The 23,884-nt window shown below is 50.4% G+C and overlaps 1 protein-coding gene and 1 pseudogene across 2 annotated transcripts; both read left to right on the top strand.

Moving 5' to 3' along the window:
* The first annotated feature begins 1,501 nt into the window (after positions 1-1,501).
* Positions 1,502-21,224, top strand: SEMA4A (semaphorin 4A). 2 transcript variants are annotated; one of them, XM_059902156.1, is made up of 15 exons: positions 1,502-1,633; positions 3,794-3,964; positions 5,591-5,751; positions 7,323-7,385; positions 7,646-7,744; positions 7,976-8,081; positions 8,902-9,018; positions 9,396-9,520; positions 9,683-9,855; positions 10,912-11,062; positions 16,383-16,563; positions 18,749-18,867; positions 18,977-19,134; positions 19,416-19,516; positions 19,909-21,224. In XM_059902156.1, exons 2-15 carry the CDS (start codon positions 3,823-3,825, stop codon positions 20,499-20,501), a joined length of 2,289 nt encoding a protein of 762 aa, XP_059758139.1. In that variant the 5' UTR covers positions 1,502-1,633; positions 3,794-3,822; the 3' UTR covers positions 20,502-21,224. The 2 variants fall into 2 exon arrangements, with proteins under 2 accessions (XP_059758139.1, XP_059758150.1); XM_059902167.1 differs by lacking the exon at positions 1,502-1,633 and adding an exon at positions 1,817-1,881.
* Positions 21,225-23,377: 2,153 nt separating this feature from the next.
* LOC132351998 (large ribosomal subunit protein uL23-like) lies at positions 23,378-23,884 on the top strand (annotated as a pseudogene).

A 23,884-nucleotide genomic window follows, 5' to 3' on the forward strand; every position in this document is an offset into this window, starting at 1 on the left:
CAAAGCCAGGAGTGGCTTCTCTCCTGGCTTCAGGAGCCCCTCCCTCAGTGAGGTAGCCACGCTCGCTCAGGGTGCAGAAGAGACAGAGTCCCCGGGGTGAGCATGGGGTAAGTGTGGGAGTGACATCCGCATCTCCCTTCCCACCTCCATCCCCACATCTACATCTCTATCCTGGGCTGAAAGCTGGCCAGAAAGGGGCTACTATTTGATGTGGTCTAGGGGCCGTGGGGGAGGAGTCCCCACTGGGGGGTCAGGGTTGAACTCAACATTGTTGTCATGGGGGTCCCCAGGCTGGGCCCCAGGGCTGGGGGAGAAAGGAGTTGGGGAGCTCCCACATTGGAGCTATGAAATGGCATGGCCCTTACAGCCTGGTCCTGAACCTCTGACCCCTTCCTACCACCACCCCACCTGAACTGCTGCCTGACTCCAACCTCAGCCAAGACACTTAGCCGCCCTGGCGTTGGTTTCCTGGTTTGTACGGTGAGGGGGTGGGACCCTGTCAGCTCTGAGCATTCTTGATGTTTTGGGCAGGACCTGCTACATCATTTGCAGGGCCCAGTGCGAAATGAAAGTGTGGAGCTCCTGGAACAAGATCAAGACTTTCAAGACGGCAGCAGCTGGGCATTAGACCGAGCGTGGGGACCTGCGTGACTGCGCAGGTCACATGCCCAGGAAGCCAGCCCCGGCTGTGGGCTCTGCAGGCTGCAGCAAGGGAGATGGCAGTGTAACTTGGGATCTGACTCCTGAGGCTCTGGTGCAAGACAAGCAGTGGTGGGGGCAGGGTGCCCTTCCTCCCCACCAGGCTCCTCCAGGGAACTAGACCTGAAGGCCCTTGTGGAGACAGGGGGTGGGACCTGTACCTGATGGCCTTTCTTCAGAGAGGCTTCTGTTTCCTCTTGAGTCAGGAATCACCCCAGAGGTACTGTTTCTTAGCCCATCGGAGCTAGAACTTGCCACCCCCCACCCTACACACTTGCCTTCTCCATCCAAGTGGCTCAGGGTTGAGTTTCCCAGACTAGGGCAGGAGTAGGACTCCTGAGAGACAGTGTAGCTAAGGGAGTCACTCTGGTATGAGGCAGATATGAGTTTAACTTGGGTTCTGGCTGTGTAACCTCCTTTGCCTCACTTTGCCTCATCTTTTTTTTTTTTTTTTTTTTTTTTGCCTCATCTTTAAAATGGGATTATGGTGGTACCTAGCAGCTAAAATTGTTGGGTAGACCAAAGCCTGATAATGCAGACTTCATATTCACTGGAGAGGCTGGGGAAAAGGAGACTTGTTGCCAGAAGGAGAATTCCTGGGTCTCTGGAGAAGGAGGAACTCGGCTCAGGGCATTGAATCTAACACTTCCAGAGAGGCGGGGATAGGGCAAGGACAGGGAGGGTGGGGCTGGAACCTCCTCCCCCAAGCCCCACCCACCCTATCAGAGCTCCTCCCAGAGACCCAGAAAAGCCAATCTGTTAAAGCAGAGAGGCCCCAGAGCAGGGTAGGCTCCCACTCTGAGCTTGAGGTGGGGTCTGGGTGGGAGTTTCCCTTGATTCTGAGAGTCTACAAAATGTTCTCTGGGTGGCTTAGACCATGGCTTCTCCCAAGGATCTGGCAACAAGACTCCATGAGAGTCTGGGGAAGTCTTAGGTAAGTCTTGATAGAAACAGTTGTCAGGAGGGGTTTGGCTGAGGCCAGCCCTCAAGGAAATTGAGGGAAATTGAGGGAAAATGGGAGCAGAGGGAAAGGAAAGATGGCTGAGCAGACTGATAAGAAATTCTTCTAAGGAGGAGCCTAGGCTGTCCCATCACCCTGTAGGCTTTGCTGTGGCAAGAGGGACGGAAGTTACACTACAGGAAGGACTTCCTGACCATGAGGAATGTGCATTTAAGAAGGAGGTGGGTTATTTATCGGAGTCGGATTAGCCCTGGGGTGTCTATGCTCTTTAACCAGCAGTCAGCTGGGCTCAGGCTGAGTGGGCAGGAAACTACCCACTTTATAGGTCATGAAGCCCTTGGTGCTAGATGCCTTATTAACCCTGCATTATGAGGTTCCCCCTGGAGCCTTCAGGGAGGGGGTGAGCAGCCATCATCAGGCGTTTGGGTGCCCCAGAAGTATGTTCAAGCTCAGATGGGAAATTGTCTGGGTTTCCCACTGGCCTGATGCTGCCGTAAGAGTTTTGGAGATAAGACTACAGAAGGAATTTCCACAGCAAAGCCCTGGATAAGAGCCTAATGCAATTGTTTTATTTACTTATTAGATTTTTTAAAGCCATTTTTAAAAATTGAAGTATAGTTAATTTACAGTGTTGTATTAGTCTCAAGTGTACAGCAAAGTGATAGTTATACATACATATATATATATATTCTTTTTCAGATTCTTTTCCATTATAGGTTATTACAAGATAATGAATATAGTTCCCTCTGCTGTACAGTAGGTCCTTGTTGTTTACAATTGTTTTATTTTTTAAAGACTATGGCCCAGTTGGAAGTGGGAGGTTTGAAAGTTTAGACCACTGCAGGGACTTCCCAGTAGGTAGGAGTAGAGAGACCCAACCTTGTGGGTAAGTGGAAAGAGGAATATGAAAGACGGTGTCATGTCTCCTAGCTGGGAAGTCTTGAGCAAGAGGAGAAACCACTGCTAGTCTGGTTAGACTGGATGTGATGAGATAGAGGGACAGGGGAATGGCTGAAATGACCTAGAAACATTCTGGCCTTTTAAACTTTCTGGATAGATGAGGTGAAAGAGAGAGGTGTGCCTCCTTTTAGTCCCCTCCCAATCCACCAACTTCCGCCCAAGCCAGGGATCTGTCACAACTCGAGAGGTGGAAATTCTGGTTTCCCTTGCCCAGAGCTCCCAGTGCTGGCTTTGCCGCTATGGGTACCTGGAGCGCCGCATGCCTGGCCCAGCCAGGCTGAGCCTCCCGTCCCCTGCCTCTGGGGCCTGGGAACCCCCCTTCTTCATTCTCTTGGATGGCACCCACGCCCAAGAGTCTGGACACCTAGGTTCTGCACTGTGTCTGGCTCAAGGGTGAGATGAGATGGGTGGCTGGGGGGTGGCAGTCCCAGGGGAGGATTATGCAGAGGCCCAGGGAGACAGACAGCAGCAGCACAAGGACCAGGGAGAGAGGGGGCAGCTGCCGAGGCTGGGAGACAGCCAGCCACTCCCTGCCCTGGGCCACTTTCCGCAAGAGGCTGATAGCCAGCCCTCCAGGCTGGACTCCCATCTCCTCCCTGCAAGAAGAGGCCTGTAGGCCTGAGAGTCAGCGACCTAAGCCCAGCTGTGGAGAGATCAGAGCAGGCTGATTCAGACCTGGTCTGCTTGTTTGGGTCATCAGAGGGTAGGGCTGTGTAGAGTATCAACAGATCTGAAAGTGCTAGGAGAGTCAGGGCTGAAGAATCTATATTGTGAGTGCAGGAATCTGCTCCCCAGAAAGTTCCCTGCTCGGGACCAGGCATTGGTTTGGCCTCTGGGCTATGGGAGGAGGGAAGGCAAAGAGTAAACAGCAAGAAAGACTTCCCTGAGAGTAAGGTGAGAAAAGGCAAAGTGGGGCTATTGGTGCAAAGAGATCAGAAGGGCGGGATGGGGAACAGCTGGACTCCTACCCAGAGGGGAGAGTGAGGCGGGATGAGGCCTGTGGGATGATGGAAGTGAGACTCTCTAGGGGCACTCTGGAGAGGAAACTGGCCCGTCTCTCTAACATCCCCCCCACAATACACACTTCTGCTGCCTGGGGCTATCTGATTGGTTCCCAGGGAGGATGTGGTAAAGACTGCTCATCCAGAGAGTGGCGGGTGCCTGTTTCCCCAGAGCCGTCTGGTGACAGCCTCTGGCTGAGCATGGCCCTTCCAGCCCTGGGCCTGGACTCCTGGAGCCTCCTCGGCCTTTTCCTCTTCCAGCTGCTCCTGCTGCTTCTGCCACCACCGACGACCGCACGGGGTGACGGGCAGGGGCCCACACCCAGGGTCAAATACTACGCAGGTAAGTGTCTGATGATCAGGAAGTGTGGGGATGGCAACACCGGGCTGACTAAGAAAGGAGTGAATGATGAAACTCACCTGGGGCAGAGACTGAGGAGAGGGAAGTGAGGGGACCAGGGGGCCAGGGGCGTTGTGCCTTCTGGTTCTCCAGAGTTGGTGATTTTTCTTTCCCTCCTTAAATGTCACTGTTATCAAACTGGTCACCTCAAACCCATAACTGCTTTCATGCCCTCAAGTGCCCCAAAGCCAAGGCCCCTGCCAGAAGAGCATCTGTGGGCCTGGTGACCCAGGACACACCAGGACACGCAACTGCACAGATGATGCTGGACCACGTCATGCCCAGTACTGTGGACACCAAGAATACAAGAACTCAGTGTGGCCTGGCTGGGATACGGACCCTGGGACCCTTTAGGCACAGCTTGGCTGGTTTCTTACTGAGGGTGTGGTGACTGCTGGTCTTCCACCTCCAGGTAAAAGATTCAGGAAGGGACATTGGCCCTGTAGGAGTTGTAGGGGCAGTCTCCTGGGCACAGCTGTGTCTTTAGCGTCTTTCTGGGGCAACGCGGTAAAGGAAATGCATGTTGCCCGTTGATGGAGGGGCCTCCTCTGTGTTGGGTGCTGAGATTACAACATAAACAGGACTCAGCCCCTGCCATCAACGTGCTGATGGTCCCAAGGGGAGGCAGATGAACAGACAACCACACTTTGGGGCGGTCAGTTCAGTTACAGAGGGGTGTATACAGTTCTGGGGAGGCCAGCCTCTCCAGCACCTTGCCACACGTTTCCCCAACTCCTCCTCTTGGTTGGTCCTAAGAGCCTCTGAGCCTCCAAAGGTAACAATTAGCTAGTCAGTTCTCTAACTAATGCAAAAGTACGAATGTGCTCTTGAGAGAGGATTTCAGAAGCTCCTCCCCCCTTGCTGATATGCCAGGGGACCAGGCACACACGCCCCACCTCTGCCACAGCACGGTGATGGGGAGACCTCAGGGAACCTCCCACAGCCAGCTGGAATCCCATGCCCAGGTGACATCTAGGCGCTTGCAGGAAACTTTGGAGAAAAATATTTCCTTTCTGTTCAGCCTATGGCAGTGATTCTTGTGGTGGAAATTTCCTGCAGTAGAGGCGGGGAGGGAAGTGGGGCTGGTGAGTGGGACCCCTACAACCCACAGTTACTCTGACACATAGTCCTATCTACATCTAGCTTTCCTGTCTGTGGCCGCCAACACCTTCCTGTCGTCTCCCTGCCTTCTGCTCTCCCCACGGGTGAGGACCAACGTGTCCTCCGCCCACCACAGCCCCCAGGCCTGGAAGAGCATCCATTGTGCCTCACTTTATTTCCTGTCCCTTTGTCTGTCTCTTGGGTACGGGCCACCCTCCCCCAGCCCCAGTCTGTCATTACCCTGTCTCTGGCTGCCTTTCCTCTCTACTGTGAGCTCAACACACAAAGCTCCTATGGCTGCCAGCAGGGTGGGACGAAGCGGGGAGCTGCTGATGAAGAGTGGGTCCAGTTGCCAAGGTCTGGGGAGCACACTCTGCCAGCCCTTTTCTTCCCCTGATTTTATCTCAGAACTCAGCTGCTTGACCACTGACTTCTCATCACTGTCTCCTTCTCACCACCTCTCAACAGGGGATGGACGCAGAGCTCTTAGCTTCTTCCATCAGAAGGGCCTCCAGGATTTTGACACTCTGCTCCTGAGTGGTGATGGAGACACTCTCTATGTGGGGGCTCGAGAGGCCATTCTGGCTTTGAATATCCAGGATCCAGGGGTACCAAGGCTGAAGAACATGGTGAGAGGCCAGGGGAAGGGCGTGGGCTGGGAGTGAGGAGGGGGCCGACAGCTGCCCTGCGCTTGGGCTGCTTACGCATGAATAACCACCCAATTTGCTGTTACCTATAATCAGCAACAATCAGCAATTCTTTTTTTTAATATATTTATTTATTTTATTTTTTGGCTGCGTTGGGTCTTCGTTACAGCGTGCGGGCTTCTCTCTAGTTGTGGCCCGCGGGCTCCAGAGCACGTGGGCTCTGTAGTTGCGGCACGCGGGCTCTCTGGTTGTGGCTCGCGTGCTTAGTAGTTGTGGTGTGCAGGCTTAGTTGCCCTGCGGCCTGTGGGATCTTAGTTCCCTGACCAGGGATTGAACCTGCGTCCCTGCATTGGAAGGCGGATTCTTAACCACTGGACCACCAGGGAAGTCCCCAACAATCAGCAATTCTTCGTAGAGACATATATATATGATCGGTATAACAGACAAGAAACACTATAGTGGCCTCACTGTTCATTGGTACCATGAATACTGGTTGAATAATATTAATTACTAAAATGGCTGATATGGAAATCATTGACACATGAGAGAAACATTGACTCAAATTATATCAATAATATGATATCCACCCACTGGTAGAAATCACTGAAGCTTCTGTGTTAAATTACAGTCACCCTACTCATGGGAACAACGTGAGGGAGAAAGCGAGAGGGAAGGAAAAAAGGGAGGGAGGGAGCTAGCAATTACTGAGCATCTCCACGGTTTGTTTTTCTCAATGTGTGGTCTGTGGGCCACCTGCACACATGGGATGCCAATTAAAAATACAGATTCTGGGCTTCCCTGGTGGCACAGTGCTTAAGAATCTGCCTGCCAATGCAGGAGACACGAGTTTGAGCCCTGGTCTGGGAAGATCCCACATGCCACGGAGCAACTAAGCCCATGCGCCACAACTACTGAGCCTGCGCTCTAGAGCCTGAGAGCCACAACTACTGAAGCCCGTGTGCCTAGAGCCCGTGCTCCGCAACAAGAGAAGCCACCGCAATGAGAAGCCTGTGCACTGCAAGGAAGAGTAGCCCCCGCTCCTCCCAACTAGAGAAAGCCCACACGCAGCAACGAAGACCCGACACAGCCAAAAATAATAAATAAATATAATTTTTTAAAAATACAGATTCTCTGAGGTGTGAGGAACTGACATTTTTAACAATTTCCCCAGGAAATGTGGTGGTTTTTTTGCCAACTGCTGCTTTTATACCATGCATGGCATTAGGTGCTTTACATATGCTACCTAGTTGTGCCCTCCAGAAGCCTGTGCAATTGACCAAGATCACTCAACCAGCAAGTGGCTGAGTCTAGATTCAAACTCAGGTCTGATTCCATAGGCCATGTTCTACCATGGAGCTGTGTCCTAATGAATAACAGTATCATCAGAGTAATAGCCAGGGTCACAAAGTGAGGTTATTATAGCCCACCAGCATGTAACTAGCCACTATGCCTGCTGGTGATTTCACATCAGAGCCAAGGTGGGGATGGTAGGTCAGAGCTGGAGCTGAAGACCTCATTCCCTTTATCTCCCCTTTCCCAATGCCCCACTTCAGATACCCTGGCCAGCCAGTGACCGAAAAAAGAGTGAATGTGCCTTTAAGAAGAAGAGCAATGAGGTAAGTAGAGGTGGAGATACTGGGGCTCTGGTAGAGAACCCTGGTGTCCCTAGACCATCACTGGATGATCTCAAGTTGGGCAGGCAGCAGAGGATGCTTGTTTGCATGATAATTGCCTGCATCATGTTCTATAAAGACAGACAGGGACTGCCTCAGCATTGCCCAGTCCTTCTCCCTACTAGGGAGTGAGGGAGCAGCCTCTGGGGGCCCAGGAGTTTGGGGCAAGTGCCCTGGAGGCCTGAATTCTCTATCTCCCCCAGACACAGTGTTTCAACTTTATTCGTGTCCTGGTCTCCTTCAATGCCACCCATCTCTACGCCTGTGGCACCTTCGCCTTCAGCCCTGCTTGCACCTTCATTGTGAGTTATCTGGCACCAGCTCTCAGGCCCCAAGCATCCCTCCTCACATCTACTCCCAGCTCATCCTCTGCAGCTCTGGAAAACTCTGGTTTTCCAGACGCAGGACCCTTGTGAGCTTCCTGGCCCCAGACCAATTTTCCTCTACATCCCCTCCCTGTCCTCCCTCACACCCCTCCTTTCCCAGACATGAGACTCTGGCGTTCTGGCCCCCCAGCCACTCCCCCTCTCTAGGAACGCCAAGATTCCAACCTGTTGCCCATCTCGGAGGACGAGGTTGTAGAGGGGAAAGGCCAAAGCCCCTTCGACCCCGCCCATAAGCACACGGCTGTCCTGGCAGGTGAGTATGAGGTTCCCTGGTCCATCCCAGCAACTGCTTTCCCTGGTCACTCTGTGACGTATGGAATCTGACAATTTCCTGAAAAGCAGGGGACAGAGGGAGGAGAAGCCAGGAGCCTCGGAGCACAAAATCAGAGGGAGAATCAGATACCCCAAACACCAGCTCCTGCTGAAACTGCCACAAAGGAGGTGGAGCGAAATGGATATGGAGAGATGCACAGAGGCGGGAGGGTCCAGGAAGGGTCTCAGGCAGGGAAGAGGCCTGAGATTCAGTCATTTGTTCAACAAGTATGCTCTGTATGAATGCCCCCTCTGGTGGGCCAGGCATTGTGCTAGGGACTGTAGGGATTACAAAGAAGAAATCATGGTGCTGTGCCCTCCCGGACACAAACCATTACAGACTCCCCACCCTGGCTTCCTGAAGGCGGTGGACTTTGACTGAGTGGGACCTTGAAAGATAGGTAGATGGGCAGGGAAGGTGTTCCATGAAGAAAAGGGTAGGACTTAAGGTACGGAAGCAAAACAAAGCCGTCTTCGGGCAACAATGAGTGATTCTAACTGGCAAGTGGTTTAGCTGGGCATAGGAGGGAGGAGCCAGAGAAAAGTGCCAAAACACTGAAGGCCATAAGGTTGGCCATTCCCTGTGGGCAGAAGGACCTAAGAACGGTGCTCAGTGGGGGGCTGTGAGCTGGGCTTTGGGATTCCATAGGAAGGTGTAGAACACATGAAGGAGGCCAGAGGCTGATGTGAATGCTGACAGGTCTGAGGAGGGCAGGGGCACCCTCCAACTGATGAGGTCTCCCCTCCTCTCCCCACACTAGATGGGATGCTCTATTCCGGCACCATGAACAACTTCCTGGGCAGTGAGCCCATCCTGATGCGCACACTGGGATCCCAGCCTGTCCTCAAGACAGACAATTTCCTCCGCTGGCTGCAACGTAAGGACCTGAGCCCTACCCAGCACAGGTCTGGCCCCCTTCCCCAAGTCCCGGAGACCTGGCACTGTGAACTGCTGTTAATTCACTCAACTCTCGTTTGTTGAGGCATACAGTGTGCAAGGCAGTACTGTTCGGCATTGGCGGTACTGCAGGGAAGAAGACATAGCTCCCGTCCTCTTGAAGCTTTCATCTTACATAAATAATTAAAGACGTACCAGTCGCTCCCCGCCCCCACCCCCCACCCATGGCTATGTCTCGACCAGCTGTGGGACCCGAGAGGTTGTGTCTCCTGTCCTCCAGAGCTAAGGGTTTTCACAAAGGGGAAGCCAGGGCATCCAGCTGCTCCATCTCTTAGCCCATCTGCCCCGCCCCTGCAGCGGACGCCTCCTTCGTGGCAGCCATCCCTTCGACCCACGTCGTCTACTTCTTCTTCGAGGAGACAGCCAGCGAGTTTGAGTTCTTCGAGAAGCTCCACACATCCCGGGTGGCCAGAGTCTGCAAGGTCTGCAGCCTGGGCGGGAGGCGGGGCTGGCCGTGGAGAAGCCAATGGGGAGATGGCAGAGGCGGGGCTGAACGCTTAGGGACCAATGGGAGTGAGGGGCGGGGAAGAGGGTGAGGTCACGTGGGGGCAGGGGCGGTCCCCTGACTCCTCCGGTGCCCCTAGAACGACGTGGGCGGCGAAAAGCTGCTGCAGAAGAAGTGGACCACCTTCTTGAAGGCCCAGCTACTCTGCGCCCAGCCGGGGCAGCTGCCCTTCAACGTCATCCGTCACGCTGTCCTGCTGGCAGACAATTCCTCCACCGATCCCTATGTCTACGCTGTCTTCACCTCTCAGTGGTGAGCAGCCAGGCGGGAACGTGGCGGCTGGAAGCGGGATTACGGGTCAGCACCCCTGTTGCCCTGGCCCGCCAGGGAGGGTAGGAACTGATGTGAGCCGAGCACATACTCCACACTTCACATACGAAGGCATTTGATCGTCACCATCTCCCAGGAATTTGACTCATGCCCTTAATGTAGATGGGAAAAATAAAGCTCAGAAGGGTTCTAATTAGTTTATATCCTGCCTGATTCCAAAAAGGATAAGAGGTAGCTTACAAAAGGCAAACATTAAAATAAAATAAAATCCATGAGGAAATGGAAATAAAAGGAGAATAAGGGAACCCAGGGATCCGGTCAGCACATTACACATGTGCTTTACAAATGTGCATTACAAATGTGCAGTCCCGGGATGTCGGCACAAATTTAGCTCTGAGCTTCCTAATGGTCAGAGCAAAGCGTGAAACACCACCAGCGACATAAGATAAAAATACAGTCATTGCTTAGAGGCTGAGAAAGTTTAACTTACTTGCTGTGGTTTGGTATCTGCTGACAATATGTCAGGTATCAAAGACATCTGTTGTAAGCAGGGTCTGGTATCTATGGCATCCAGAACTGAGAATATGGTGTACGTCACAGGTTAAAGAGAACAAGAGAGACCTTTTGTCTCCACAGACCAAGGCTGAAGGAATAAAAATCGTTGTAGTCAGGCCCTGGTTGCTTATCTGAGGACCAGAAATACATGGGATCCCCAAGGAGGAATACTTCACCTGGAGCCTGTTGGGGAGCTGGTTATACTGCCCCTCCCATAGGGGCCCAGTCTGGGCAGGCCAGGCAGGAGACACCCCAGGGCATGAGCCCCATTTAATTCTCATTAAAGATAATCACACCTCAGATCCTAAGATGGGCTAGAGTCTGGGGCTCTCCTAGCCCTTATCACCACAGCTGGGGCCTGACCCAGCCCTTCATCCTCCTGCCCTTCTGGGGTTTCTCACCAAGGGTGGGCCAGGGCTGGAAGGGGAGTTTCCTGATATAGCAGAGGAGGTTACAGACAATGTCCCCTTTGGCTTTCTCCAGGCAGGTTGGTGGGACCAGGAGCTCTGCTGTCTGTGCTTTCTCACTCAAGGACATCAAGCATGTCTTTGAGGGGAAGTATAAGGAATTGAACAAAGAGACTTCACGCTGGACTACTTACGGGTTCCCTGATATCAGTCCTCGGCCAGGCAGCGTGAGTACTACCCACCCCACTGAGCAAACTCTGCCTCCCCAGACACATAATATGCATGTCAAAGTACCTATCACGGCATAATAAATGCCCAGTAAATGCTAGTGTTCCCCGCACCCCCAGGTCCTGTCTGCTCAGATATTCACCCATTCTGGCTGCCCACATTCCACATGTGTCCAACCCCATCCTAAACACAGAGCAGCACCCCTTCACCCCAGCTGAGTGCACCCCAAATACCTGGGTGTATCACTAAGGAAACAAGGGAGCACGGGCTGTGCCAAGGACTGTCTTGGGCATCTTCACCTGCATTTCTTATTTAACTTTTGTTTTTTGATCAGAGTGTATATGTACAGCATTTAAACAATCATATAGATTTACATGGTTGGTTACAAAAAACAGCCCTGTTTCCTATCCTCAGCACGTTTTCCTCTCTAGAGACAACCACCTTCAACTCTTTTAGCTGATTCTTTTGATATTTATCTCTAAATCTTGAAATACTTTTCTTGCTACTTCTTGATGTTTCAGTGTCAGGCAGTGTCTATTGAATTCCCGTTCTGGATGGTGAGGATTTAACTATGTCCCCCACCCGCACTCAGCGATGTGCTGGAACTGGCTTGCAGCAACTAGCAAGAACCCTTTGTGCATCTCTTTACAAATCCGAGTTCAGTGACAATACATTGATAGCTTGAAATCAGCCATGGTGGGAATAATACATCATGGAAATCATCAAACACTTCAAATCAGAGGTCCCCCCGCTCATCGTTCCCCAGAGCTGCCTTATCAACACACCACTGCACCCACCCCTCATCTCCCAACATTGTTTTATAGTAATTTTGGTTAGATCAATATTTATATTATGATTCATTATTCACAACTGAGCCAGGTAGTAAGCCATGATTATATTTCCTTTTTGCATAATTTAAAATTTTTCCCTGGAGTTAGTAATTATCTTGATTATTATTATTAGTATTTTTTGCTTTGTTTTCTAAGCTCTTATCTTTAATTCAACCCCAAACTCTTCCTCAGTTATCTGAATCTCTTTTAAAAACAGATCCATTAGGTATTCTAAGAGTTTTGTCTTCCCGGAGATCCTTCCTATCTGCTGCAGTCTGTACTACATCTACATCTTAACTACATCCGGGACACAACTGCCATCCTGGAATCTCCCTTCCTCATCGTTCTGGGCATTCCCTTTGCCACTTTCTTGTGACAATCTGGTGGTTCTTGCATCCCACAACTTCCTCTCTTTTCTTTTTTGAAAAAGAGATTCCCAGAAAGGGATACATGGCAGGTAAATTTTTTTGAGACCTTGAATGTCTGAATATGTCTTTATTCTACATTCACATTTGATAGTTTGCCTAGGTGTATCTAATTCGAGACTAGAAATAATTTTCCTTCCAAACTTTGAAGGCTTCCTCTATTATCTTCTAGCTTTCAGTGCTGCTGTTGAGAAGTCTAAAGCTATTCTGATCCCCAACTCTTTGAATGTCACCTGGTTTTTTTTTTTTTCTCACTGGAATCTTGTAGTACCTTTTTTGTGTCGCTGGTTGTTTTGAAATTTCATGGTATTGTGCCTTGATGATATCTGTTTGTTCATTGTCTGGACATTCAATTTGCCCCTTAAGCCTGGAATTTTAGTTCTTTCAGTTCTAAGAAGTTTTCTTGAACTATTTCCTCCTGTTCCCTTTTCATTCAACAAATATTTTTTGAGGCCACCTGTCACTGTTGTAGGCACTGGGGATATAGCAGTGAACAAAACAGATAAAAGTCTCTTTCCTCATGGAGCTGACATTCTAATGTCAGAATGTTTTTTCACTTCTTTCTGGACCTCCTGGACTAGTCCTCTACCTTTTAAAATCCTTTAAAAGATTTTTTCCATGTCTTTGGTTTTTTTCTACTTTCTGAGAGAGTATCTCAATTTTATCTTCTGATCCTTCTATCAGATTTTTAATTTCTGCTATCAGATATTTAATTTACTAGATTTTTTGAGCTTTGAATATGTCTTTTATAAACATGTTCCATTATAGAGAATTTTAAATATATAAAAAGTGGACAGAATAGTGCAATGGACCTCCGTATACCCATCAGCCAGCTTCAACTCATAGCCAATCAAACTGTTTCATCTATACCCCACCCACTTCTCCTCTTATTATTTTGAAGCAAATTCTGGTCATTGTATCATTTCATCTGTATTAGTTTCCTATGGCTGCCAAAACAAATTACCACAAATGTGGTGGTGTGAAACAACAGAAATTTATTCTTTCACAGTTCTGGAGGCCAGGTGTTTGAAATCAAAGTGTCAGAAGGGTTGGTTCCTTCTAGAGGCTCTGAGGGAGAATCTATTCTATGCCTCGCTCTGAGCTTCTGGTTGGCTGCTGGAAACCCTTGGTGTTCCTTGGCTTGTAGGCACATCACTCCAATCTCTGCCTCTGTCATCACTTTGCCTTATCTCTGTATGTCTCCTCCACTTCTCTTATACAGACACTTGTCATTGGATTTAGAGCCCATTGTAATCCAGAATGAGTCATCTTTTTTAAAAAAAATATTTTATTTATTTATTTATTTATTTGGCTGCGTTGGGTCTTAGTTGCGGCATGCGGGATCTTTCATCGCGTTGCGCAGGCTTCTCTCTAGTTGTGCCGTGTGGGTTTTCTCTTCTCTAGTTGTGGCGCACAGGCCCCAGGGTGTGTGGGCCCTGTAGTTGTGGCGCGCGGGCTTAGCTGCCCCGCGGCATGTGGGAACCTAGTTCCCCGACCAGGGATCGAACCCACGTCCCTTGCATTAGAAGGCGGATTCTTTACCACTGGACCACTAGGAAAGTCCCCAGAATGAGTCATCTTGAGATTTTTAATTATGTATACAAAGACCCTTTCTGCAAATAAAGTCACATTCACAGGTTTTAGATGGACATGTCTTTTGGGGGACTACCATTCATCCCATTACCTCATCCATAAATATTTTAGTATGTATCTCCAAAGGATAAGGGCTTTGAAAACAACAACAACATAGCCATAGTACCATTATCACACCAAAAAATTAATAATAGTTCCTTAATCTAATATGCATTTAGTGTTCAAATTTCTAATAGTCTCACAGATATCATAAGGGTTTTTAAAAAATATTGTTTGTTTATTGGAGTCAAAATCCAAATAAAATCTGTAAATTTGGATTGGTTGTTCTTTTCAGTCTCTTTTAGTCTGTATGTTCCCTTTCCAACTTCTTTTTTTCTCTTGCAATTTATTTGTTATGTAGAATTTTCCACAGTCTGGATCTTGATTTTACATCTCTGTGATGGAGTTTAAGTATTTTCTGTAAATTGGTTGGTGTTTGGATCTAGAGACGTAATCAGATTAAAGTTTGATTTTCGGGAGCAAAACTACCTCATAGTGGTAGTGTGGTCTTCTTTCAGGAAGTATGTAATCTTTGGCCACACTCTTTGAAATAAGAACTCCTCTTTTGTAGCATTATGTTCTTGTTTCATGGGTATACTATCTTCATAATTATCTCTCTTAAGATAATAATGATACTTTGCTGTGGTTTTCTTTTCTCTGAATCATTTCTGTTTCCTCTTAGGTTTTTGTTTATTCATTTTTTCCATTTCCTTGGTTTGATCTCTTTCATGTTCATGGTTTCACTCACATATCTGGTAATCCTTGGTTATCTACTCATATTTAAGAGGGAGGGGACCATGAAGCTGTTTGGAAACTCTGCACCCTGGGCATGACTTGGCAACTTGAGCTCCGTGATAGCTCCACTGAGGATGGTCTGTCTGGACTGCTTTCTTGGGGACCTTCAATGTCAATATCTTTAAGTCTTTCCTCTTGGACCTCTAGTCAGTTTTCCTGGAGTAGATTCTTCCAGTCTTCTGCCTGGAGGGAGATGGTCTGGCTCCTGGTGTCTGGGAGCCATGGGGAAAGAGGGCTGGGTGTGGGGGAAGAGTCTCAGCAGGTACTGTGTCTACTTGGATTTAATCCCCTGCTTTCATGGTGGTGTCACCCATCTCTGCTGTACTCCATTCAGAGTCCCTCTGTCTTACCCTCTCCAGAGAATAAACCTCCAGTTTGGGGCTAGGGTATGGAAGGGACAGTTACTCAGTGGCATGGAGCTGGGGGGAAATCTGCCTGCTTCTTAAAGAGACTTTCAAATAATCATCTTTATTCAGCCCCTCCTTTACCCCATTTCCAGAGGTGACTGGGGCCACTAATCCATGAACTTCAGGAATTCTGCCTTATAAATCAGATAGTTTGGGGTTATCCCTGGGCTGGCTTAAGAAGATTCTTTTATCCTGCTAAGTCTTTTCCTATTTGTTCATTTGCTTTCCAGCTTCCAATATGTGGCTGCTTTTGCCTCCTCTCCTGTTCTCCCCATCCCTGTAGGTTTGTGTCTTTAAAAAAAAAAAAAAAAATCCCTTTGGGAGGAAGTGAGAGTAAGTGCATATGCTCATTCTGGCATCAAAATGAAATACAGATGTTATTACATCACTTTACAGATGAGGAAGTTGGAACTCATAGAGGTGGGGTAACTTGTCTGAGGACGTATCTTGTAGGTGACAGAGCTGGGGCTGGTGTTAAGACAGTGCCCTTGGAAACGGAGGACAAGAATCGTGACCAAAGATCAGGACACAGGTGTCCCAAAGCCACAGTATGCTGGTGTTGGCAAGTCCTTTCGAGAACAGCCGGTCCAACCCCCTCATTTTATGAGTAAGAAAAAGAAGGCCCAGAATGGAGAAGGGACTCTCCCAGAGTCACGCATCAAATTCATGCCACACCATGATGAGAAACACTCCCTGTTCACCACCCCTTTCTGTGACATCATTCATTCAATTACTGACTCAGCGAACATTTATTGGGCACCAACTGTGTGCCAGGTCCTGTGTTAAGCCTGGGCTTACAGACATGAGTTCAAGGTGGTCCTTGTCTGCAAGGGACCCTCACTCTACTTCCTGCTGGTGGCCAGGCATCCTTGGTGAAGGTAATGATGGAGGAAAATAATGACAGCTAATGTTTATGAAATACTTACTTTATGCCAAGCACTGTTCTAATTACTTTTCATGTATTGGTGCATTGCATCCTCACAGCAAGCCTGTGATGTATTGGTAATAGGCCCATTACCCTGTTAAGGAACCTCAGGCATGCTGAATTCAGAGGCTGGAATTCAAAGCCAGGCAGTTCCCGAGTCCAGCTTTAATCCCCATCCTGAAATGAGGACTGCCAAGAGGAAAGGAGGCAAAGGATATTAGCCAAGGGGGAGGGAGGGAGGGAAGACGCAATGGGTGAGTTGAAGGAAGGGGAAAGCTGACCTGATCTGCCTCCTCCCCCTTCAGTGCTCGGAGAGCCCCTCCTCTGATAAAGCCTTGACCTTCATGAAGGACCATTTCCTGATGGATGAGCCAGTGGTGGGGACACCCCTGCTGGTGAAGTCTGGTGTGGAGTACACACGGCTTGCGGTGGAGACAGCCCAGGGCATTGACGGGAATAGCCATCTGGTCATGTACCTGGGCACCAGTGAGTAAAGGACTGAAGGCCACCCCTCAGGGAACCAGAGCAGGGACTGCAACTCGGGTTGAGGAGGGAAACCTTTGAGTTCATTCACTCAGGCATTCATTCAACACATGTTCTCTGAGCACCTACTTTGTGCCTGGCACCCTGCTAGGCTCTGAAAATACAGTGGGAGAACAAAACAGCCCTGTCCCTACCTTCTCTGAGCTTTCAGTCTGGTGGGGGAGAGAAACATGCAGGGCTTTGGTGACCTTAGCAAGAACTGTTTGTCTTATGGGGAAGACGTGCTAGAGAGGTGAAGAGTGAGGGAGGATAGAGGGGGAGCTGGAAACAGCGAGAGTAGAGATCACAGATCACGCTTCAGGAAGCTTGGCTGTGAAGGGGAAGAGGGGAACGGGAGGTAACTGGAGGAGGGCGTGGGATCCAGCCAGCAATCTTTTTAAAGATGGGAAAGATCGTCAGGATCCAGTAGAGAGGGAGATGGCGAAGAGATGGGCAGGCGAGGGGCTAAATGGCAGGTGAAGTTGCAGAGGCAGCAGGAAGCCTGGTTCTAGAACCAGGTGGAGGGACTGGTCATGAGTGGGGGAGGTACAGACCTCTGCTGGGATGGGAGTGAAGGAGTAGAAGGGGGGATAAGACTGGATGGGAGAATGTATAGACTTGTGGGGGAAATGGGCAAGAAGTAGAGGGAGCTCTTTTGTGAAGGCTTTTGTGTTTTCTACGAAGTAGGAGGACACAAGGTCATGAGCAGGGTGGGGGGGGCAGAGATTGAGAGGTAGAAAAGGTGGGAGGTTTGAGGAGAGAGGAATAGATTGAAATATTCATCGTAGAGAGAAGGAGAGGGACTTCCCTAGTGACGCAGTGGTTAACAATCCGCCTGCCAATGCAGGGGACACGGGTTCGATCCCTGGTCCGGGAAGATCCCACGTGCCGCAGAGCAACTAAGCCCATGCACCACAGCTACTGAGCCTGTGCTCTAGAGCCCGCGAGCCACAACTACTGAGCCCGTGCTCCGCAACAAGAGAAGCCACCACAATGAGAAGCCCGCGCACCACGATGAAGAGTAGCCCCCGCTCGCTGCAACTAGAGAAAGCCTGCGTGCAGCAACGAAGACCCAATGCAGCCAAAAATAAATAAATTTATTAAAAAAAAAAAAAGGAAAGAAGGAGAGACAGTCTGCGGGGGAGATGGGGAAGATTGCCAAGCATATATTATATTGAGGGCCTGGCTGAGGTGGATGCCCTTGAGCTTTAGTGGAAGAAACCCATCAGGTTCATTCATTCTTTTAGGACATCAGCTGTGCATATATTGGGTATACAATAGAGAACAAAACAGACAAAAATCTAGCTCCTTTTTGGAGTGCGTGGGGACAGACAATAAACATACTGAGGAGTCAACTACTTGGTACATTATGAGATTAGAAAATAAATAGAGCAGTGTGTGGTCAGGAATGCCAGTTGGGGTGGTAGTAATTTTTAAAAGGGTGGTCAAGGGGCTTCCCTGGTGGCGCAGTGGTTAAGAATCCGCCTGTCAATGCAAGGGACACGGGTTTGAGCCCTGGCCCGGGAAGATCCCACATGCCGCGGAGCAACTAAGGCCATGCGCCACAACTACTGAGCCTGAGCTCTAGAGCCCGCGAGCCACAACTACTGAGCCCGTATGCCACAGCTACTGAAGCCCGCGTGCCTAGAGTCCGTGCTCCGCAACAAGAGAAGCCACTGCAATGAGAAGCCCGCACACAGCAACGAAGACCCAACACAGCCAAAAATAAATAAATAAATTAAAAAAAAAAAAAAAAAAAAAAGAGTGGTCAGGGTAGAACTCACTGAAGTGCCTTTGAGTAGAGACACTTGATGGAGGTGAGGGAGGCTGGTGATGTGATTTTCTACAGAATTGCTCAGCAGTCCACTGCCCCATGTCCATGGAGAAAGGGGACGGTTGGGTTCCTCCAGGCATGGAGTTTTATCAGGCAGTTGCAAAGGAAGGGCCGAGAGGCAAGGGATTTCCAGCCATTTACAAGCAAGCTCCATCTCCAAGGCATAGAGGGAAACGGTCTGACAGATCTGTGTCCAGTGCACACTTCAGAAGGAACTTTCTGACAGCTGCAGAAGCCATCTGGAGTCAGAGAGGGAGCACGAGAGGGGTGTGTAGATGGGGTCAGACAATTTCAGCTCTCTCTGTCTCTTCACAGGCACAGGGTCCCTCCACAAGGCTGTGGTGAGTGGGGACAAGAACGCTTATCTGGTGGAGGAGATCCAGCTGTTCCCTGACCCTGAGCCTGTTCGCAACCTGCAGCTGGCCCCCACCCAGGTGGGGAGGGGCCTGACCCTCAGATGGCCTTCTAGTGGGGCAGGCCTTGGGTACTGGGTCCTTCCTAGGTGTGGCGAGGACGCCCTGACACTCTCCATCTCTCTTCCAGGGCGCAGTGTTTGCAGGCTTCTCAGGAGGCATCTGGAGGGTTCCCCGAGCCAACTGTAGTGTCTACGAGAGCTGTGTGGACTGTGTCCTTGCCCGGGACCCTCACTGTGCCTGGGACCCGGAGTCCCAAATCTGCCGCCTCCTGCCCACCACCATCCCGTGAGTGCCAGTTACCCAGCTTATGGTCTTCCTCTTTCCAGGTGCTACTAACACATTCCCTCCAAGATTCCCCCAGCCTGTGGGGGGCTCCTCCAGGGATGGAGTTGCACCAGGCAGTTTTGAGCTGCTCCAGCCCACCCTGGGCTTCTCTTCCCCTCCTCTCTGTTCTACCTAGTCTCCCAGACCCACTTTCTTCCCCCCTGCACTTCGCTCTCTTGCTCCCTCCTCCTCCCACTCTTGTCTGTTTCAAGGGATAATTTTTGCTTTCCCTGCCTTCTCAGGAAGTCCTGGAAGCAGGACATGGAGCGTGGGAACCCAGAGTGGGCATGTGCCAATGGCCCCGTGGGCAGGAGCGGAAGGCCTCGGAGCCACCCCCAAATCAGTGAGTGTGGGACCAGGGGAGGCACAAAGGCTCGGGAGGACTTCTGGGAGGGCGTGGGCATTTCTGCCTCCGTTTCTCCCCCAGCACCTGCCTGGCTTGAGACCTGAATACCCAGAGTTGGAATGGATTGGGATGTAGGCTGTAGGGAGGAGGGATAGGAATTCTAAGCTGGGATTCAGGATTGGGGTTGAAGTTGCTTCTGGTGTCAGAGTTGGAGTCAGATGTACTGGGGAGGTTAGTATGGGGCCCAGACTGGAGATAGGAAAGGGGTCAGAGTTGAGTTTAGGAGTTGAAATAGAAGTTGGAGGTGGGAGTTGGGGCCCACATGTCGGGTAGAGACTCCCTCCTGCCTGCTGTCTCCTTAACCTTTGGCCCCTTTCCCTTACCTACAGTTAAAGAAGTCCTGGCTGTCCCCAACTCCATCCTGGAGCTCCCCTGCCCCCATCTCTCAGCTCTGGCCTCTTACCACTGGAGTCACGGCACAGCAGCGATCCCGGACGTCTCTTCCACAGTCTACCGTGGCTCCCTCTTGCTGCTACTGCGAGATGGGGTGGGGGGTCTCTATCAGTGCTGGGCCACTGAGAATAACTTCTCATACCCTGTGGTCTCCTACTGGGTGGACAGTCAGGACCAACCCCTGGCCCTGGATCCTGAACTGGCGGGCATTCCCCGGGAACGCATGGAGGCCCCGCTGACCACAGTCGGTGGTGGGGCTGCCCTGGCCTCCCCGCGGTCCTACTGGCCCCACTTCCTCACCGTCACTGTACTCCTTGCCTTAGTGCTTTCAGGAGCCCTCATCCTCCTCCTCGCCTCCCCTTTGGGGGCACTCCGAGCCCGGGGCAAGGTCCAAGGCTGTGGGACCCTGCCCCTCGGGGAGAAGGCCCCATTGAGCAGGGAGCAGTGCCTCCAACCCCACAAGGAATGCAGGACCTCTGCCAGTGATGTGGACGCCGACAACAACCTCCAGGGCACTGAGGTGGCTTAAACTCTGGGTACAAGCTGGAGCTGTCGGGTAGGGCAGGGCGCCTGGCCATGCTGGCTGGGGGGACCGGGAGCAGTGCAGCCCTGACTAGGGTGGGAGTAGCACAAAAGACCACCTTCCTCCCACAAGAGGACCTTCTCCGCCACTCTGTGCCACCGATAGCACTCAGTGGGGCTGGGCACAGCGGCCTGACTCCCCTGTGGGACTCCCTTCTACCAAGCACGTGGCCTCTCTAATGGGGGCTGCCCCAGACCTGGACCTAGGCTATGATAGGAGGACCTAGAGAGGATCCTTCAGTTCTGGCCATCCCGGGACCTTCCAGAAACATACTGCTACAGGAGACCCTAGAACACCAAACACCTAAGCAACTGTAAGATAGCACACCACACCTGGAGACTCCACTCTAAAAGCAGCTGCCACCTTGGACACCAACACTCCCCTCTCCCAAGGCTCTCCAGGACTCTGCAGGGAGCTGCTCTCTTCCTGCTCCCCTTATCAACTCAACCCGGGAGGTCTTTCCTGAGGTCTCACCTCCTTCCATCTTGCTTCAGTTGGGGCAGATTTAACCCCTTCTGGCCTGGCTAGAACACAGGGGTAATCTGAGCCTTGTTCACTCCTTTTCCCTGGCTGACCCCTGGACCCCTTTCCTCTCCCCTCTCCTTTGTTTTGGGATTCAAAAACCACTTGTCACAGACAGTTTATTTTTTATTAAAAAGACAAAGCTTATGACTGGTGCTGTTTTTGTCGGGGCAGAGTGCTCCAGCAGAGGACCGCGGGAGGTAAGGGGAGCAGGCAGTCCGAGGACATTAGTAGGTTTGTGGGGTGATTGTTCTCTCCAACTCCAAACCACCTCCTTTACCCTGCCAGCTCCCTCCCAGCCCCCAGCCAGCCCCACAGCCCTTTCTTCCACTCCAGGCACTGCTAGAGAGTGCCTGCATCTCTGCCTTTGGGGCCAACACACGTCTGTGTGTCTGCCGGCCAGGCAGCACCTCATCCATCACGGACTCCGTGCCGCAGCCCCACAGTTGCTGTCCCCAGCTGTCCCACACTTCTCTTGGCTCCTCCTCAGCCCCCCTTTCCCACTGCAAGCTGTTGGTTTCAACTCTTGGTGGATTGAATTTATAGCAAGACTGTGCAGTCACCCCCATCCTGGCCACATCCTTCCCAATATCTGACAAACACTCTGTCCACGCCTGTCCCTCCTCCAACCAAGGCTAACAGGTGCATTTGCCCCTTCCGCTGTGCCAAGACCCCCTGCGTCGCCCTCCCCACTTTATTACTCCCTCATCGTTAATCTCCCTTCTTCTACCCACAAGTGTGCTAGGTGCTCTCTGTACCGAAAAAGAAAACAAAGCAATAATCCTTCCCACAGCTCCGCCCTTTCAGTCTACCCCCTCCACCCTCACTAACTCTTTCTTTCCTGTTACCACCAAACGCCAGGCAGGGTCCGTTCTTGCTTTCCCCCACCCCACCCCCAGTGTCGCCCTCACCCTCTTTAATGCCCTGTGGTCTGTCTGGCTTTTCCCCCACCTCTCTGCTCAGATGACTCTCCACGATTTCCCAGAAGCCCCCCACTGGCCTTGACCTCTGTGCAGTCTTTACATCTTGGCCATACTGTTCTTCTTACAACTCTCTTCTACTATGGCTTTTTCTTCAAAAAAAAAAAATTTTTTTTTTTAAATTTTCAATTGTGGTAAAAAGCACATGGTGATATAAAATTTATCTCCTTAACTGTACAGTTTAAGCATACAGTTCAGTATGTTAACTATATTCACATCGTTGTATAACAGATCTCTAGAACTTTTTCATCTTGCGAACCTGAAAGTTGATGTCCATCAAACACCATTCCTCCTCCTCCCAACCCCTGGCAACTTTCTGTCTATTAGTCTGACTACTTTAGGTGCCTCATATAATCATATAGTATTTGGCCTTTTGTGACTGGTTTATTTCACTCACCATACTGTCCTCAAGGTTCATCCATGTTGCTGTATATGACAGGGTTTTCTTCCTTTTTTGAGGCTGATTAATATTCCATTGTATCTATAGACTACAATTTCTTTATCCGTTTGTCTGCTGATGGACATTTGGGTGGTTTTCACTTCTTCACCATTGTGAATAATGCTGCAATAAACATGGGTGTGCAAATATCTCAAGATCCTGTCTGCTAGGGCTCCTTTATTGGCATTATTTGGCTTCTCTTGGTATTTCTCCCCTTCTGGTTCCTTTTCTTCCTCCCATTACCCAATGCACTTTTACCCTGAGGCCTGGCTTTCACTGTTCCAAGCACCCTTTCCAGACCTTCTCTCTTGTGGCTCCCCATGATCTCTAGGCCAACGGCTGTCGGGTAGTGGAAAGGGAATGAGGCCAGGGTTGAGCTCCTGGGGCCTTCGTCTGCTGTTTATAGACTTGGACAGCTCTTCCTGTCTGCACCTCAATTTCTTCACCTCTCAGAGGGAAAGGATGCACAAGAAACTTCCTGCTTTAAGCATTATGGATCCCTCACTGTCAAATACATAGCTCCAGAGCTGAGCTTTCTCCTGTGCTCCAACCAGTGCAAGGACAAGCCTGCTGGACGTCTATATCCAGGTGACCCAAAGGCTCCCAGAACACCTATTCTCTGTTTCCCTTCTCAGCCTCCCACCATTACTCTGGAATGTACTCTTTCCTCAGCCTCCCACCAACATCACTGTGGAATGTACTCTTTCCTCATCTCCCTCTAAGGTATAATTTAGAGGCTATCTCCTCCGTGCCATCTTCCCAGCCTGCCCCAGTCCTGGCTGATTAGTCTTCTCTAAGATTTCCCCAGCACTCACTGTCTGCATCACTCATGAGGTACTTAGACCCAAGCATAAGAATGTAAAACACAGCTTTTCAGGAAGATGGCGCTGAAGGTGAAGAAGGAAGCCCCTGCCCCTCCCAAAGCCGAAGCCAAAGCAAAGTCTTTAAAGGCCAAGAAAGCAGTGTTGAAAGGCGTCCACAGCCACAAAAAAAAGAATGTCTGACGTAATCTACCTTCCAATGGCCCAAAACATTGTGGCTCAGGAGGCATCTCAAATATCCTCGGAAGAGCGCCTTTCAGAGAAACAAGCTTGACCATTATGCCATCATCAAGCACCTAGTCAGCCATGAAGAAGATTGAAGACAACAACACATTGGTGTTCAATGTGGATGTCAAGGCCAACAAGTACCAGATTAAACAGACTGTGAAGAAGCTCTAGGACATTGATGTGGCCAAGGTCAACACCCTGATCAGGCCTGATGGAGAGAAAAAGGCATATGTTCGACTGGCTCGTGACTATGATGCTTTGGATGTTGCCAACAAAATTGGGATCATCTAAACTGAGTCCAGCTGGCTAATTCTAAATATAAAAGTTTTCAGTATATAA

Source organism: Balaenoptera ricei, chromosome 1 (assembly GCF_028023285.1).
Source record: "Balaenoptera ricei isolate mBalRic1 chromosome 1, mBalRic1.hap2, whole genome shotgun sequence".
In the NCBI taxonomy this organism is placed as follows: Eukaryota; Metazoa; Chordata; class Mammalia; order Artiodactyla; family Balaenopteridae; genus Balaenoptera; species Balaenoptera ricei.